Source organism: Phoenix dactylifera, chromosome 9 (genome assembly GCF_051530095.1).
Source record: "Phoenix dactylifera cultivar Ajwa chromosome 9, Ajwa_hap1_PhDact_Kaust_v1.1, whole genome shotgun sequence".
Taxonomy (NCBI): domain Eukaryota; kingdom Viridiplantae; phylum Streptophyta; class Magnoliopsida; order Arecales; family Arecaceae; genus Phoenix; species Phoenix dactylifera.
Window position 1 is genome coordinate 33020190 of NC_143198.1, and position 15707 is coordinate 33035896.

The following is a 15707-nucleotide window of genomic DNA, read 5'->3' on the forward strand; positions in this document are numbered from 1 at the left end:
TGATCAGTTGCAACAGCATGTCATTCCTGGACCCAACGTCAAGAGAATCCTTAATCACGTTAGTACAGTATTTCCGGCTATCACTTTCGCCAGCCACCTCACAAACATACTACAAGAATACCAGCTTTACCTCCGTCAAAATGTCTATACCTTAAACATACTAAACGCACAAAAACAAGAATGTTTTAACACCTCTTTCCCTGTTGAAGCTTCACTACGGGCCTGCTACTGTTGTATGGCATCAGTACATAAAAAAGCCTAGATGATCTAAAGGTCAAGACATTCAAACTGACTTCAACTACTTGTACATGACCCAGATGAGCTTGTGCTCCAGCGAGGAAAACTATTCTAAGCTGCTAATAGATAAAACTAAAAAGAATCACAAGACCCAGAAATAACAAGTACTATTGGTTTCAACATGCTTCAGTAGGGATATATTTAAGCAGCGTAGGCTATATGCCTACATCCAGGGGCCCAAAACCTAGTATTGCACCCTCAGCCATCAAACAACAACTGAACTTTACTCGCTTATTCCAGGTACAAAGTGATGAAAGCTGCTTCCTCGTCGTTGTGGCGGAGGGCAAATGCAAGGCAAGGGCAATGAAGAAGGTTCTCACCCCTTATAGCGACCAGCTCAATCACTTGCTCCAAAGCAATCCTCTCATGGTAGAAAAAAGCCAGTTTTGAAACCCGAGGTATGTCCTGACTTCAGGTCTGGCGAGTATTGTAAGATTTGCAGTTGAGGCATTTTTGAGCAACTACATGGAATTGGACAAGTGATGTTGTTCCACAGTCGTTGCACAGGATGCGGACCTGCACTTATGCCATTTCCATCAGTTAGTAGATTGGTAGTTTAACTCAAAACTAAGCAGATGAGGACATAGAGAAGGCAGAAAACATAAACTAAAAACCTTAGGTGAATCCCAAAAAGCTATATCCAGCCACATGTATGTGTTGGATATATCTCCAAAGGAAGCTAAAGTACAGCAAATCTCGAAGTGCTAGATCCAGCCACATGTATGTGTGCTGAATATTTCTCAACTAAAGTAATAACAAATCTCAAAAGCATGAAATTAACATATGACTGATAACAGCAACAAACTTCATGACCCTGCTCTTATTATAAAGCCCACATATCAACAGACTTGCTTAGAAGTTCATTTTCCACTGCAATTTTGTAAGCAATTCAATACGTGCAAGTTTTCCTTTACACATGTTGAAAACACTTGCAATGGTTGGCAATAGTGATAGAAAATTCATTAAGGTATGTATATAATTGAATATCACAAACAATCATCAAGAAGCTTCTATGTGAAAACTTGAGCTGTTATAATGAGCATACCCAAAGGAATATGATATGGACATACACTGGACCCTTTTTTTTAATATTTATATTGAGTTCTTCAAAGAAATGAAATGCTCCAACTGAAGTCGTTCTTTCACTCGACCGCACACCAATGAGAAATACAGTACACATATTGAGAGCAATGATTTTGTTGCATATATCGGAATCGGAGTATTGAAAACGAACCATTTTGTTATGGTAAGATTCAGGCATTGGAGTGGCTGCTATCTCAATGTCCAATTTTTCCCATACTTTCGACATATCACACACAGATTTGGAGCAGAGGGGACACGCATACCTGAAGCATTTTTTTTTCTCTAGTTAGAAAGTGCAGAACTCCAAAAAATAGCATTGGAAAATAAAGAAACAGAGGAACATTGAACATACTGCAAGTGCTGCTGCATTTCCTTCAAACAGTGAACATGAATGGTGTGGCCACATGGCAAGACACTGACATCATTTGTCGATTCAAACAGATACTGTGAACCATGTAAATGTTATCATCAAACCTTGGAAAATTAGTACTCCTTTTCAGCAAATTAGGTGGAAGTTTCTTCCTTTTTCCATGGGAGAGAGCACAAAAAAACAAAAACTCACCTCAAAGCACACAGGGCAATCATGATGCATTGCTCCTTCCACACATGGATGGCTATTCTTTAATATGATCGAATAGCAACAACCTGCAATTTGAAAATAAAGGACAGGGTACAAAGAAATCAGCAACGGATGCTGGACAAGGAGCAAAATCAATATACAATGAAGAATGTGCTCCATGCACATAAATTGAACTTAGTTCATCGAGCTGAATGAAAGAATATAAATACTGCTGCACAGTTCAGCAATTCACTGTAAGGAAACAAGGATGTTCAAAGAATGTTTTATTTTGTAGCTATGCTGCATAATACAGCAAATCTTATGGAATGAACACTCCTGAGGAAAAGTCTAAGAGCTAAATAAAACCACAGAGAATAATTCAGAGAAGTTTGCATTAATTGAGATACAATCACTGGATGGATGCCCGAACCATATTGAAAAGAAGAATATGTAAAACCAGGACTAATAATACAGCACGCAGCCTGCTAGCATTGGATATGAATGTACAGCAAACAAAATCAAAATAAACAAAATGGGTTTAATAACATTATCTTCTCCCAGTATCTGGAAGATAAGATATCCCTTCAACAGCTTCCTAGTACAGGCACTCTAGAGAGAACCAGGAGATGGCCAAATAAAGGGCCAAAACTGAAGTGATCAAAATAATCACTGAGAAAAAGAAACCATCCAAGAAAATATAAGATCAGGGGCATTACCACATGTATAGCAATGGAAGAAATTTTCCTGCCCACCAATCCTATCAAAAAGAAAGATTTTCATGTCATAACTATGATCAAATATGAGTTACCTTGATCTTACAAAACAGCACTATTCATGAATAAAATATAAGCAGGTAAGCAGAAGGCAAGAACAAACCTGCAGATTCCACAACCACTGCAGTGGTACTGCTCCTTTGATGTCTGAAATATTAAATATAATATGTCAAATACAGATATAAGGGCGAAAAAGAACGTCGCGACCTTACAGAGAAAAAAAAAAAAAGAAGCGCAAGAAGAGAAGCATTCAAGATGCAATTTGCTTACTGACATCATCATCAAAAAATTTGCAAGTCTCACAGAAGTATTTCCCCATACATACACCACAATTGATGCACACTTGCCGAACCTGTTGACAATACAAGAAAATTATACCAAAAGATGAATGAGCAACTAAACTGTGGACGGTTTATAAATTACTAGTAAACACAAGATGTTGAAGAAAATCACAGCCTAAGAACAGCTGCCACTTGTTTGCAAGCATCTTGACAGCACAATATCTAGATACTAATGTTACTAATCATTGGATGATGCCACAATGCCAGTGATAGAAAGCAGAATGCTGCATGCCCAGCCTGTAGACAGACACTTGCCTGTTGTTCAGTGCTGCACAGTGAACATATGACCTGACAGAAATTACAAAGTCAAGCTAAATGCTCTATTAAGAGTAAATAATTGTAAAATTGTTTCAGATTATATATATATATATATGGGGTGATATGGAAGTCCCACCTGTTGCACTTCTTGACGCGGAAGGTCGTGCCTGTGCTTCTGTTCAACATTAATCAAATTCTGTCAAATCAAACCAGTGAGTTTTAGTCTTTCATATGTTTATCCAACTTGATAGCAGTGCTGATTTCTTACAGACAAATTAGTAAGTTAAATGAAATTTTGTGTAGGAAGAAACTATTAGGACCGTTGATAGCTTATTTTATTTAACAGCATGTTTAGTAAAGAAATACACCTTTCAAAATTCTGACCAGGTCGATAGTTAAAAAGGGTTGTAGTGAAAATCAAGTCATATATGAAAAACCATATTGAAACAATGCACATCCATAATTGCAGAAATTGTGAAGAACAAGAATCTTTAAACAATTAGTTGACAAGCATGGCATGCAAGCTAACTTGGGGAGAAAATGATAAAAGAAGTGCCTATTTTCAGGAAAAATGAATGAATAAAATCAAACCAAATGAAAGATAAACTTTTGTGAAACCTACTTATCATGTTAGCATATGTTTTTCATATCTAATGGCTTGAAAAATAAATAAATATAAAATTAAAAAAAAATGATGCAAGAATAAGTTATCAAACAAATTAAACCCAGGAAAAACAAAAGAAAACAAACAAATCTGATCATATGTGCAGGTCTATAACTACCATACACTCAGCCAAGACCAGGAACTACCTAATTGCAATATCTCTGTCTGTGGTTCATTTTTTTTATCTCCAAGTACATACAATAATTTGATAGATACAATCCTAGATCACATAAAGGCATATATTCCAAGAACAAGTTATTAGAAGAAGTCTATTAAGCAATAAATTCATAAGACCACAATTCATGGTATCCCCACCATTTTGCTCAAAAAAAATAAACTCACATGACTAAAAAACTGAATTCCCAAAACCGTAGATGAATGGGTTTGATAAGCTGACCTTTGTCTCATTGTGGCAGTGTCGACAATCAAAAATCTCATTGCAGCAGGGAGCTCGAATGCGGCATCTTCGCCGATAGTGTGGACATCTGCGAAGGGTAAAGAGTCAAAATTTAATCATAGCCCTGACCGAAAGGCCATAGGACAGTATCAGGATCAGGTTAAACAAGCAACCATGTTGCATGGTACATGTTACACAACTTCTATCATACAACTGGTTTCCAACATGCTGCAACTCAAATCTTTTCATTCAATATCTTGGCTTAGTTAAATGACCAAAGAAAAATCTCTTGCAAAAAAAGAAGAGAGAGAGAGAGAGAGAGAGAGAGAGAGAGAGAACAGATGAACTAAGCATACCCATACTGCATGAGTCCCTTTTCTAATCTCTCAGTAGCGGCAGAGTCCAAACCATCTGTCATTTCTTCACTGGGAATGCATTTTTTACCAGGTGAGTCATTGCATGCAGTGGCAGTCTGCAATTGTTTGTCTTGCCCGTTTGAACCATGCATGTTGCAAACACGAGACTCCAAATTATTGACCAAATCCTCCATCTAGTTTCAATTTTTTACTGCCAAGTTAACTATGATAGCGTGACTACAAGAATTGAAACACCTGCATATTTGAAGACATTCAGCAAAATTATTCTAAATAGATAAAGCAGTAAGTCCCAGTTAAACCAGGAAAATACTGCATGATATTGTTGGTTTCTTGAATTCTGCGGTGACCAATTCATATCATCAAGCACACAATCCAAGTCATGTTGAACAGCTCCAATCAGCATAACTCCAAGAGATGGATTCATCAGAACAAGTACAGCTATAATAATCCACCTAACAACATTTACGCTGCACTGAGGGACCATCGAATCTCCAGCTGTAAATAGTAACCACTAATTAATAATCACTTTATCGCTCGAAGTAGTCCGAAAACCAAATCAAACAAAAGTGTGCACCAGCAGCAGATTCGCCCCATTTCTGGTAAAAACGATACATCACAGCATCAAATGCAAAAAAGAAGGAAAACAATTATATGTTAAAATAAAAGGGTGGACCTACCTCAGCCTTCCACCAGCTTCATCTTCAGAGAACCTCTCTTATTGTTAAAATTAGACATACATCTCTCAATTTCACCCAGACACCATTCATTTCTCCAATCAAGACGGTTTACATGGAACCATCATTGATGCCTTCTTCTTCCTTTTGATTACCTCGATTTCTAACATTTTGCTGATGACCCTGAAGATATGCCTAACTTTTCCTACCTGACAAATTGATGACCCTGTGCATCTTGATCACCACAACGTTGTGGCAGCAAAACCTGCACGCGTTCTCTGTACTTGTCCGCTCGAAATGATGGACATGATTCCAGTATACAATTATTATGAAGGCACTGACTTTCCAAACAACTCTCCATGTAGCTGAGGCTTAGCATGCAGTTTAAAATAGTTCCACAGAGCATGAATATTGTTGTTTTCTCAAGTCTAAAGTTATAATATGTTTATACTTATGGTTGTACATTTAGAGCATCAGTATCTATTTCTCGGAAGAGCGAAGTAATGTTTAGAAGTCTTTAAGGTCCTTTAGAAGTATGAATCAGGTGATGAGAGATAATGACAAAAAGAAAACTATTTTAGCAGGACACACACTGTTAGTCAATCTCAACAACATCCACTGATCGCAACAAACTAGAAAACTGAAAGTAGTTTTATTACTGTTCAGTCTGGCATAACATCCGAAGATGAAATCTTAACTTCTGGACATAAAAGGGATAACAAGAGGAATTCAATAAGCCCTCTGTTTTAGTATCTCAATAAGCACAACTAGTTCTGCTCAAAATGGAAGTGACAACTATTTCTGCTTAAACTCATGGCATCTAAACTTAATTTAGGCCATGACTTTTGCACAAGTGATGCGTACTTATTCTGGATTAGCTAAGTCACACATTAAAAGAACACTTGATTCAAGAGGCTGGCACTAAATTTGTTATGGGCAACAAAAAATACACAAAAAACTGACTACACAAAAAGTTTCAATGAGTTCAGTGAAATAGAGAGAACAGAGGAATTACTTGATAGACTAGCCATCTAGAAAGCTATACGCTATAAAAGGAACAAAAATAAGATAAAGCATCAAAATCCTCTTTTGGGGTGTGAATAATCTTCAACTATGGGTGTCGGAAATTCCTGCAGGCTGGGTATATCTAGAGAGCTTATTGCTTGGGAATAATGCAACTCCCAGCTACTATTTGAGCCAGCAGGGGATAGGGTAACTCTGCAAAGGTAAAAATGGTTGAACTATGCTAATGGTTCAAAGTTTTAGCTATAAAAACCTACCGCATATCAAGCTGTAGAATATTCCAACAGCTTGGGTCGTAGTCCTTTTATCCTTGCCTGTCCAATCAGTTACATATCCATACTTTTACTGCTTCCATGTCAGTGAAGTTGGAAACTTCCTTCATCAGAGAGAGCATACACAACCCCAAATGTTCTTGCAAAATATTTCTGATCATCAGGCTACCATTCCAATCTATAGAAATACTCCAGTCAATCTACAATTCTTGAATCAAACCAATTGAGTCGATCATATTCAGTGAAAACAACAACATTCTTACGACCAAAGATAACTAAACATCAAAAATTCAACGATCACCCATCAATGCATAACAATTCCACAATTCCTAGAGAAACACTGTACAAGAATATAATAGGAAAAGAGGAAATAACAAAAAGAATTGGTTTATGCGATAGGGATTTTCAAAGTTTTGAGTAAAATTATCTTAAGCAAGGCTCGTCTCATCTCATCACTACCAGGATATCCTGGAGAGTGCAATTAAAATACACAAATTTCACCTTAAAGAAACCATCATCAAAGCAGTGAGACATATACCAACAGATACATTGTGATGCAAGAGTAGAGTTTCTCCGCAATATAAGTCAAAACAAAAAAAAATCCAGTCATGAAGTCAACCCACTGCCAGCTCCAACAATGCATGCTAAACTAGTAATCAATCACAAGCACTTCATGCATGATTCTAGGATCAACAGATATGCATAAATATATTATATAAAATGGCCTATTTCCAAGCTAAATCACAAGCATTAGCATTCATGTTTTTTCTAGGACATGCTCAATCACATACACTCAAAGAACTCAGTAAAAGAGAAAAGCAAGATTCGAGAAATTTTAAAAAAGAATCAATATTTTCACAGAAACACCTGTATTCACACCAAGATAGTTAATATTCCCTATATAACCTAATTTTTAAGAAGAAACTCGAATCATGGCAGTTTCATCTATAAACCCTAAAATCTGAATCAACTCTCGCAGATAACGTGAATAACCTGAAGCACTGCGACAAATAAAACCTACCGATCATAAAAATTAGCACGATAAGAAACAAATAATAAAAAAACTGCAAGACCGAACGAACTTTTCGGACGATCAATCTTCGTGACGGACGATCGCAGTCCGATCGAAGAAAGAGAGAGAACGGGATCAAGATCGCCCTAGCTTCCTCGTTCGTCAAGGCGGTCGAGAAGAGAACACGGAAGGAGAGGGATTAAAAACAGGACGGTGAGAAAGAGACAAGACGGTTTGCGTTTCGAGAGAGTTCGGAGATGGCGACAGGTCCCAGCGCCCCACGAAATCTGTGGTATTTATTTGCAGGCGAGGCTGGATTTGCAGGGGCATCGGTTGGATTTGCATACAGACAAAATTACGGCCTGCCCCACCGAGACACCGATTTCCAACTTCCAAGCTAACCAAGTTGAAACCGGGCGCAGCGCCACGCTAATCTGTATCATTCCAATTTTATGAGATATCTCTAAACAGATAGGTCTGAGCCGTGCTCAGCGCGTGTGCAGGCCAGTATAATGCTTAAGGACGATTCAATTATGGTAATGGGTTGAATTCGATAGAGCACTGGTGGCATAGGAGGGTGCCGCCCTTTGGTTCGGAATATTCGAATTATGATTAGTAACGGCATAGCCGCTAATGAGGCTACAGACTGAATAGCCTCATTCGTGGCTAGTCAATCCGAAGGTGCCTTATGAGCTGGGGAGAAGGAGTTGCACAGGCGCTTCAAAATTTATTATTTTTTAATATTTTTAATGTATCCTTACTAAAATTGTACAAATCATCCATTTTAGCACAATTTTTTTTTTTTTTCGAAGTTAAAGATCCGTTTTTGCCGATCTTGCCTATATTCTAATTGGACATCTAGTTTGATAGATCGGATCTACATGAGAAATTTTTAGGGAAATCTGCTTCCAACTGGAGAGAGCATGGGAACAGAACCTAGAGTTTTGCATGTTCTTTTTCCTGTGCGAAGAAGTCATGTTCTATGGGGACGATGTATGGGATCCATGGCTTCAGTGTTTATACTACGTGACCCTTAGACTGTTCCTGGCCATTCTCGTCGGCACTCGAGTGTCCCGGTTGAGCCTCATGCATTCCTTCGATTTCTTACTGCTTCCACAGTCACCGGATGGTGCGTGATTGTTTCGTTTCTTTTCGGTTCTCTTGCCAGGTACCAATTGGGCTTGCTTTTTCATCCGTTCTCTTAGCTGTTCATATAATACCTTGCTCTGCGGCACTATCTTTTTCTGCCACTGTTTTATCTTGGATCCTCTTATGGCCAACTTTTCTTTTTGCTAGTTTAACTAATACTGTTTTTATTTTGTTATTTTCTCAGTCTGACGTGATTGTAAATTTGAAATTTTAATAGTGGTATATTTAGTATTAGACATTCAAATTAATGCATATGCGCAATGCATGCCTCATCACATATGCATAAATAATTACTTCAAATTTTGTGCCAATTTGTTTGCTTCGATATTGGTCTGGTAGATATAGCAGCCATGTATTTGCAAGGATCGTTCTTGATATTTCTAGGAATTCACTAAGATTGTTATATTGTAGCAACTGACCTTTCAAATCCTTGAATTCAAGAATGTCGATTGCTTAAAAAGAAACAAGCGCTGATGAGTCAATTTGGAGTTAGCTATTTGGTCTCCATCTTGTTCTAGATCAAGTTACTGGAGTGGGTAAGTGTCGTTGTATCATACATTACAACTTCCATACAGCCTGTGTTTGGACTTGGCCTCTTTCCTTGCCATTCAATCTTTAAACAGGAGCGCCTTCCTTGTTGAAGACATGCTTGACCTATGTCCCTTATGTTCAGACAAACTCAAATGGTTTCCCTGAATTCTGTAATTAAACTATGCCATCACATATCCCAGATTACTTTAGCTCTGCATTATTTTGTCAGTTCTGTTATGTCTATCTCATGCTTATGGGTTCATCCTTCTAAACAATGGATAACAAAAGCAAGTCATTAGGAAATCATTCATCGCAACTATAATCTTATCATGGCTTATTACATGCCCCCATCAAATTGCAGTTCACTGCACTTTTTTGATTTAACAAATTTTGACATTTTTTTTCGCATATTCCTTCCAGGATTTTAATATAATAGCAACCCGTTCTTTCATCTTATCGACACTATTTCCGTTGTAGAATGAAAAAATATCGGATCAAGCTCGGGAGTTGGGTGTGTAAGACGTTTAATTATGAATTGGTGGTCATATATTCATTGGCCACCCAAGATCTGATAACTGTAAGTGAATGGATGATCATTCTTTTTCTAGGTTTGATACTATTTTGGACATATACAAGCTGCATGGTTGTCAGATTTTACTAAAACAGGTTTATACAAAACCAAAAATGAATGTTTTATGAAAACACTTGCTTGTGGTGCTTTTCATGAAACCTGTTTTCTATAAGTCCGCTAGATTATAAAACTTGATAGCGGAGTTTTATAAAGAACAGGTCTCCTGATGTTCTTTATAAAACTTGTTTTACAGAAAATCAGGTTTTATGATGATCTGTTTTAGAAACCTTGCAGACAACTAAATAGCCCTTCAATGATGGATTGGTGGTTCACTTGTTATTTAGTTACCAAAGATTTGATAAACTCAACTTTTTTTTTCTTTTTCATTTTTGAACTGTCTAAATCGTCGCAATTGGTTGGGAATGATACAAATTTTATAAAACAAGCCGGTGGTATGGGTGTGTTTTGGTGGATGATGACTTGGATTGGCCTTTCAATAGGACTTATAAGGGTGATTCAATGGAGGTGAATGAAGTAGGTAAACTGATATGCTTTTCAAAGTAGCACTTTAGAGAGTTCTACCATACTGTTTTTTTATTAAACAAATCCAGCAGATTTGTGGCTAGAGAGCTTATTGAACCCATCTGGAAGTGTTTTTTTGAAAATCAACCCCATCATAGAAGATCGTCTCATTGTTTCACCTTGCATTCTTTGGATATGGCTACTCTAGAAACTAATAGTGAAAGAAATGTTGTGGTGAGTTTGGTCGGATGACTTCAAGTTCTTCCTCTTCCATATCAAATCTGTTGTTCCTATTGAACATTAGCATGTGGGCCAAGTTATTTTCAAAATTTATCTAAGTAATTTGGAAATGTTTTTTTTTAATTGTTACATGCAAAACAAACTTTAAATAAAATGGCAATTTATTTTCTTGAAGTTAGATTTTGCACTTTTTTGGGGAGGGGGTGTCAAATAATAATCATTGCACTTACAGCCATTTCCATCGCTTGATCAATGACTAAAGTCCTCGGATTTATCCTTACAGTAACTAAATAGTTTTAATAACACCATGAATAAATACGAGTCATCAGTACCTGATAAGCTCCAAATGACACTTCCTTCACGCATAAGAGTTGTGGCATATCCTATGTAATAAGAAACCTAATTCTCTAGCCTCATAAGTTCTATCTAGTGGGAATCTACATTACATGTTCTTTTCTCAGATAGGTACATTACTTAAAGGTTCTTGCTAATAAGTCTGCATCTCTGCATACATTATGCATGCTTGTAGTCATGCATGCATGTGGACATGGGTGCCTATTACCTTTTGCAATATGCTAAAGCAAGTCCCTTAGCCAGAAATTCCTCCTGAAGTTTGAGAGTACCGAACTGTACAAATGAGTAGGAGCCAAAATTTATATTCAGAATTGGTCGTTATGTTTGGCAGTGCCGGATTGATACGTTATATTAACTGAGTACAATATAAATGCTAGACTTCGTCGATTTGACTATTCACGAGTAAGTTGACCAGTCAATTGAGTTCTTTTTTATGCTTTTTTTTTTTCCAATTGCAGACTAAGATATCAAATAGAATCACTGCTTGTGAAGTCATTATGTCTATCGACTTTATAGAAATATACTTTTTTTTGTTGAAACAATAGTTAATAAGTTCTTCCTGAAGAGTAAATTCCATGTTTTAAGTGAATTATCCTGGATTTGGGGAAGCCTGAGCCAAGGCATAGTTTTATTTGGATTTTCATATAAAGAATCGGCGCCCTTTGATGTTCTTACTAATAGTGTTCATTAATTTTGTTTTCTCCTATAAAAATGATACTATTGAAGAAATTGTTCTTGGTGAATGTTGGCTGCAGATTATTATGCTTTTAAGATCCTTTTTCTGCCACTCGAGCAGGCCATGTTACTTGCTTTATCTGATTGAGAGAGCCAAAAAAATGCTTAGACTTTTCAGCTACCGTCTACATCATTCATCTCTATTATGTGCATTATGTATGGATGGTGGCCTTCCTCTATCACATGGTGGGTTGTTAATATTACTGGCTTGGCATTAATGTCTTTGCTTGTAGAATGGCTGTGTATCAGTCATGAATCGCTAGAAATTTCTTTAACACAACTTTGTTCAAGCAAGCAATCTTATGCTCGTTACAATGGCTATTTATATTGAAATCCCTGCAAAGAATATGAACTTCTGCTGATTTTCTACCCTCATGATTTATGTTTATTTTACTAGTGATTTACACCTCCAAGTTTTCCCTTTTTTAATCTTAGTAACATACTGTTCATTTACTTATCTGCCCACTATTTTGATTTCTGGGTCTAATTCAAAGAAGGAAGACAATATGATCTAACATTACAACTTTCAGTAACAACTAAATGGGGGCTAGGAACTTTATGCACAAAACAGAAACCCATAGCATCAGTAGTGTTATTTAATTCGTATCCACAGAGGGAAGAGGAAAGAAAAGCTAATAACTGCAAAGTGTTCATTAACGAGTTACAACAAAACCAGGCTCCAAGCAGTAGTGGCAACAAGTAAAGTTCTTTTGGACGATCAAATTTAGTATAGTACTGAGATCATCAACTATGATTCTTTGCTTTTTCCCATCAAAATTCTCTGACTGTCATCCTCAATGACCTATAGCATGGCCAAGGATTATTTTTTTCCCATATAAATGCACTTATATGTCGTTGATGTAGATATGCGGCCTATGAGAGAATCTTCTTGTGTTTGTCTTCCGGAATCCCTTGTCTTAGGCAGTGATTTAGAAGATGATACACCAACGTTGGATGTCTATTTATCATCTGACAACACTTGTTGTGATGCTCTGTGACTTCTAGAAGAGCGAAGGATTTCATGTCCTCTGAGTTTAGCAGAAACACCCCCACATTTGAAAGGACATGACACTAAAATGCCCCAACTTCCACCACTTCAACCTTCTGAAAAGATGAAAATTCACGAGATCATGAAGAAGGATAGTAAGTTCAACTAGTTCTTTTGTCTTTTAGATTTCCTCTATATTAAGGGTTCCTAGGATCATTTCATTTTGCTAATGGAAACTGAGAAGAGGTTGGGATGGTGTCTGAATTGTGTTTTCAGAATCCCAATATATTCCCTTTTCCAATTCTTGATATTTCAGTAATCTGCTGTTTCCTCTTTGATGATTCCCTTTCAAAGTTAGAAAAAGAAGGCAGTTAATTATAGAATGAGAATTTTAATTCCATGCTCCATTCTGGAAACATATGTAGAAAATTCATCTTCCACACCCTTTCTTGTAATCTTGTTTCCTAAACAATTTCCATGCTAATGCTTAATGATATTTAAATTTCTATAAGCAAATAACTTATTTCTTGTGTATATGCAATAGGAGAATTAGGTTTTTCTAAGTAGATGCTGGGAAGAACCAAAGGGCATGAGGTGGGAAAATCCCTCCATTTTTGGTGCAACGCATGCTAGAATGTCCTGTTTGTTTTTCTGCCTGGAAATTGTTCAGAACTCTGCCATTCAGTTGATGGATAGTTTCCTGAGGAAGCTTGGGCTTAAGAATGTGTGCTGAATATATGGCTATATAATTCTATCCATCTGATTTGACAGTAAACAATAATTAGAAAAAATAAGGTTGTGGAACCTCAAAGTAATGATTAATTAACAAAATAATTCAGAATTAGTATGTAATATGCGGTTAATTAGAAATGATAGGAATCTGTGGACTTCCCTCGTGAAAATTTGTGTAACTAAAATCAATTAGTATGTAATATGCGGTTAATTTGTGGACTTGCCTCGTAGGAATCTGGGAAATTTACCATCCACTACAAGTAAAAACAAAGAACCATAACCATAAACGACCAGGTTTGCTTTATCTTATTTGGGTCGGCTTCATAGGTATATCTTTTCCGTTCCTTCCTACGGAGAGGGGAAAAATACCTTCATTTCTAATGGGGAAAAATATTGCATTGTTTTCTTTCCTTTAAACTACAGTACCCTGTATTTTTCTTTTTGTTTTAGTGCTAGATGGAATGATGAAATGCCATCCCATGCTCTTGTTTTTGTTTTTTTTTTTCTCCTTAGTGTATACCACATGTGTCACACACTCAATTTCCAATCAAAAATAATTATCACGCTCCGATGCGATGGCTCGAGTCGAGCATGTGACTGACGGTCGCACACTACTAGGGTTAATCCCATAAGATATGCTAGGCTCACCTTTTGATTCATACACATATCATTCTAACACAGATTGTGATAGAAATAAATAATTTAATTTTTTATTAAAAAATAGTCCACAGTCACTAATAATCAAATTATTCTAGGAACACCGATCAAATATTTTTTAATTCTTAAGCTCCTTCAATCACAAGCATTGTCTACTCAGATGCATCTGTACAAAGAATTAGAAGAGAGATAACAAGCTTAAGCTCCTTCAATCACAAGCCCAGTCTATTCAGTTGCATCTGTATAAAGAATTAGAAGAGGGATAATAAGCTTCACAGCCCAATAAGTTACCAAAACCTCTAGTAAGATCAAGTATATTGTGCAAGAAATGTAAATTTTGCATAATTTTTCATAAAAAAACAACATACCGAAGAATACATAAAGCATATCACATCTACCACATAGATTTCAAAATATATAAAGCATTTGGCTAAAAATAAATTCTCCAAACCAAATAGGGATAGACCATCCATTCTCACTCTTATAGTCCTTGTGACTATTGCCACGATCAGCATATAACAAGCCTTAAAAGAAACTAAATCCTGACTATAACATATCGTCCATCAGTCATATGCCAATGATCGTCCCACTAAAGGTCCAGAAGCAAAATAGCTCTAAAATCACATAAAGAATATGCTTACATCAATATGTGCTAGTAATCAACTCCGACTAGCTAGGCCTGAAAGAAAACTAGCTCGTGACTGTAACACCACCATCGGCCAGCAAGTGCCCGTGATCACCCCACAAGAGATCCGGAAGGAAATTAGATTCTAAAGCCGTGTGATCATAGTCGGACTAGAGAGTAGCAAAATCAACAGACAATATATACGATTTCAGCACATTTATCGATGCAACAAAAAAACAATTCATGCCCAAGTAAAACATAGAATCCTTGATCCAATTATTTTACAAACTATTTTCATATAGCGTGCATACAATACTTAATTTAAGCAAAACATAATAGCAATAGAATGACTTTCAATTAATACAGATTGTATCGTGTGCACGATTAAACACCAAGGATGGAAGTAACTTATTGTCATAATTCAATCAAGTCCGAAAATCATTTTGGTAAGACTAATCACAACCTTCGACACATGGCCGGATCCCTAGGCGCGGCATTCCTCTAAAGTTGAAGGCTCTAATCAAAATAATTAACACAGTTGGCCTTCAATTTACAGAGAGATAAAAAGAGTAAAGCAAAGAGAGAGAAACTCTATTTGGGTCCAGATCTAAGCCTGATCATGGGCTCGGTCTGTGTGGTTCAAGTTGACCATCGGGGGAGATCTAAATCTAACCAATATTGTGGACTCGGCGAAAGGGATGGGTGCCTTCCTTTTTTTCTTGCATCCTTTCCTCTTTTTTTTTTTTGTTTTTGTTGCATGGCAGCTAAGGGCGCTAACAAGGGTTCGTTGGGCCTTTAAAAGAAAAAGGAAGACAGGAAAGGGGAAGGAAAAATGATGGTCTGGCGATGGCACGGCGAGCATGTTGGGGTGGT

General features: G+C 36.9%; 1 protein-coding gene across 3 annotated transcripts; it reads right to left on the bottom strand.

The window, feature by feature from the left end:
* On the bottom strand, positions 1-8002 carry LOC103720768 (putative E3 ubiquitin-protein ligase RZFP34). 3 transcript variants are annotated; one of them, XM_088705126.1, is made up of 12 exons: positions 5427-8002; positions 4729-5244; positions 4373-4460; positions 3448-3507; positions 3309-3341; positions 2987-3064; positions 2816-2859; positions 2656-2696; positions 1943-2025; positions 1733-1824; positions 1532-1643; positions 1-813 (listed from the first exon to the last, which is right to left on the bottom strand). In XM_088705126.1, the coding sequence occupies exons 2-12, from the start codon at positions 4920-4922 to the stop codon at positions 709-711; spliced, it is 930 nt and encodes a 309-aa protein (XP_088561252.1). In that variant the 5' UTR covers positions 4923-5244; positions 5427-8002; the 3' UTR covers positions 1-708. The 3 variants fall into 3 exon arrangements, with proteins under 3 accessions (XP_088561252.1, XP_008808875.1, XP_088561253.1); XM_008810653.5 differs by having other exon boundaries at positions 4729-5345; XM_088705127.1 differs by having other exon boundaries at positions 7801-7995.
* Between the last annotated feature and the right edge of the window lie 7705 nt (positions 8003-15707).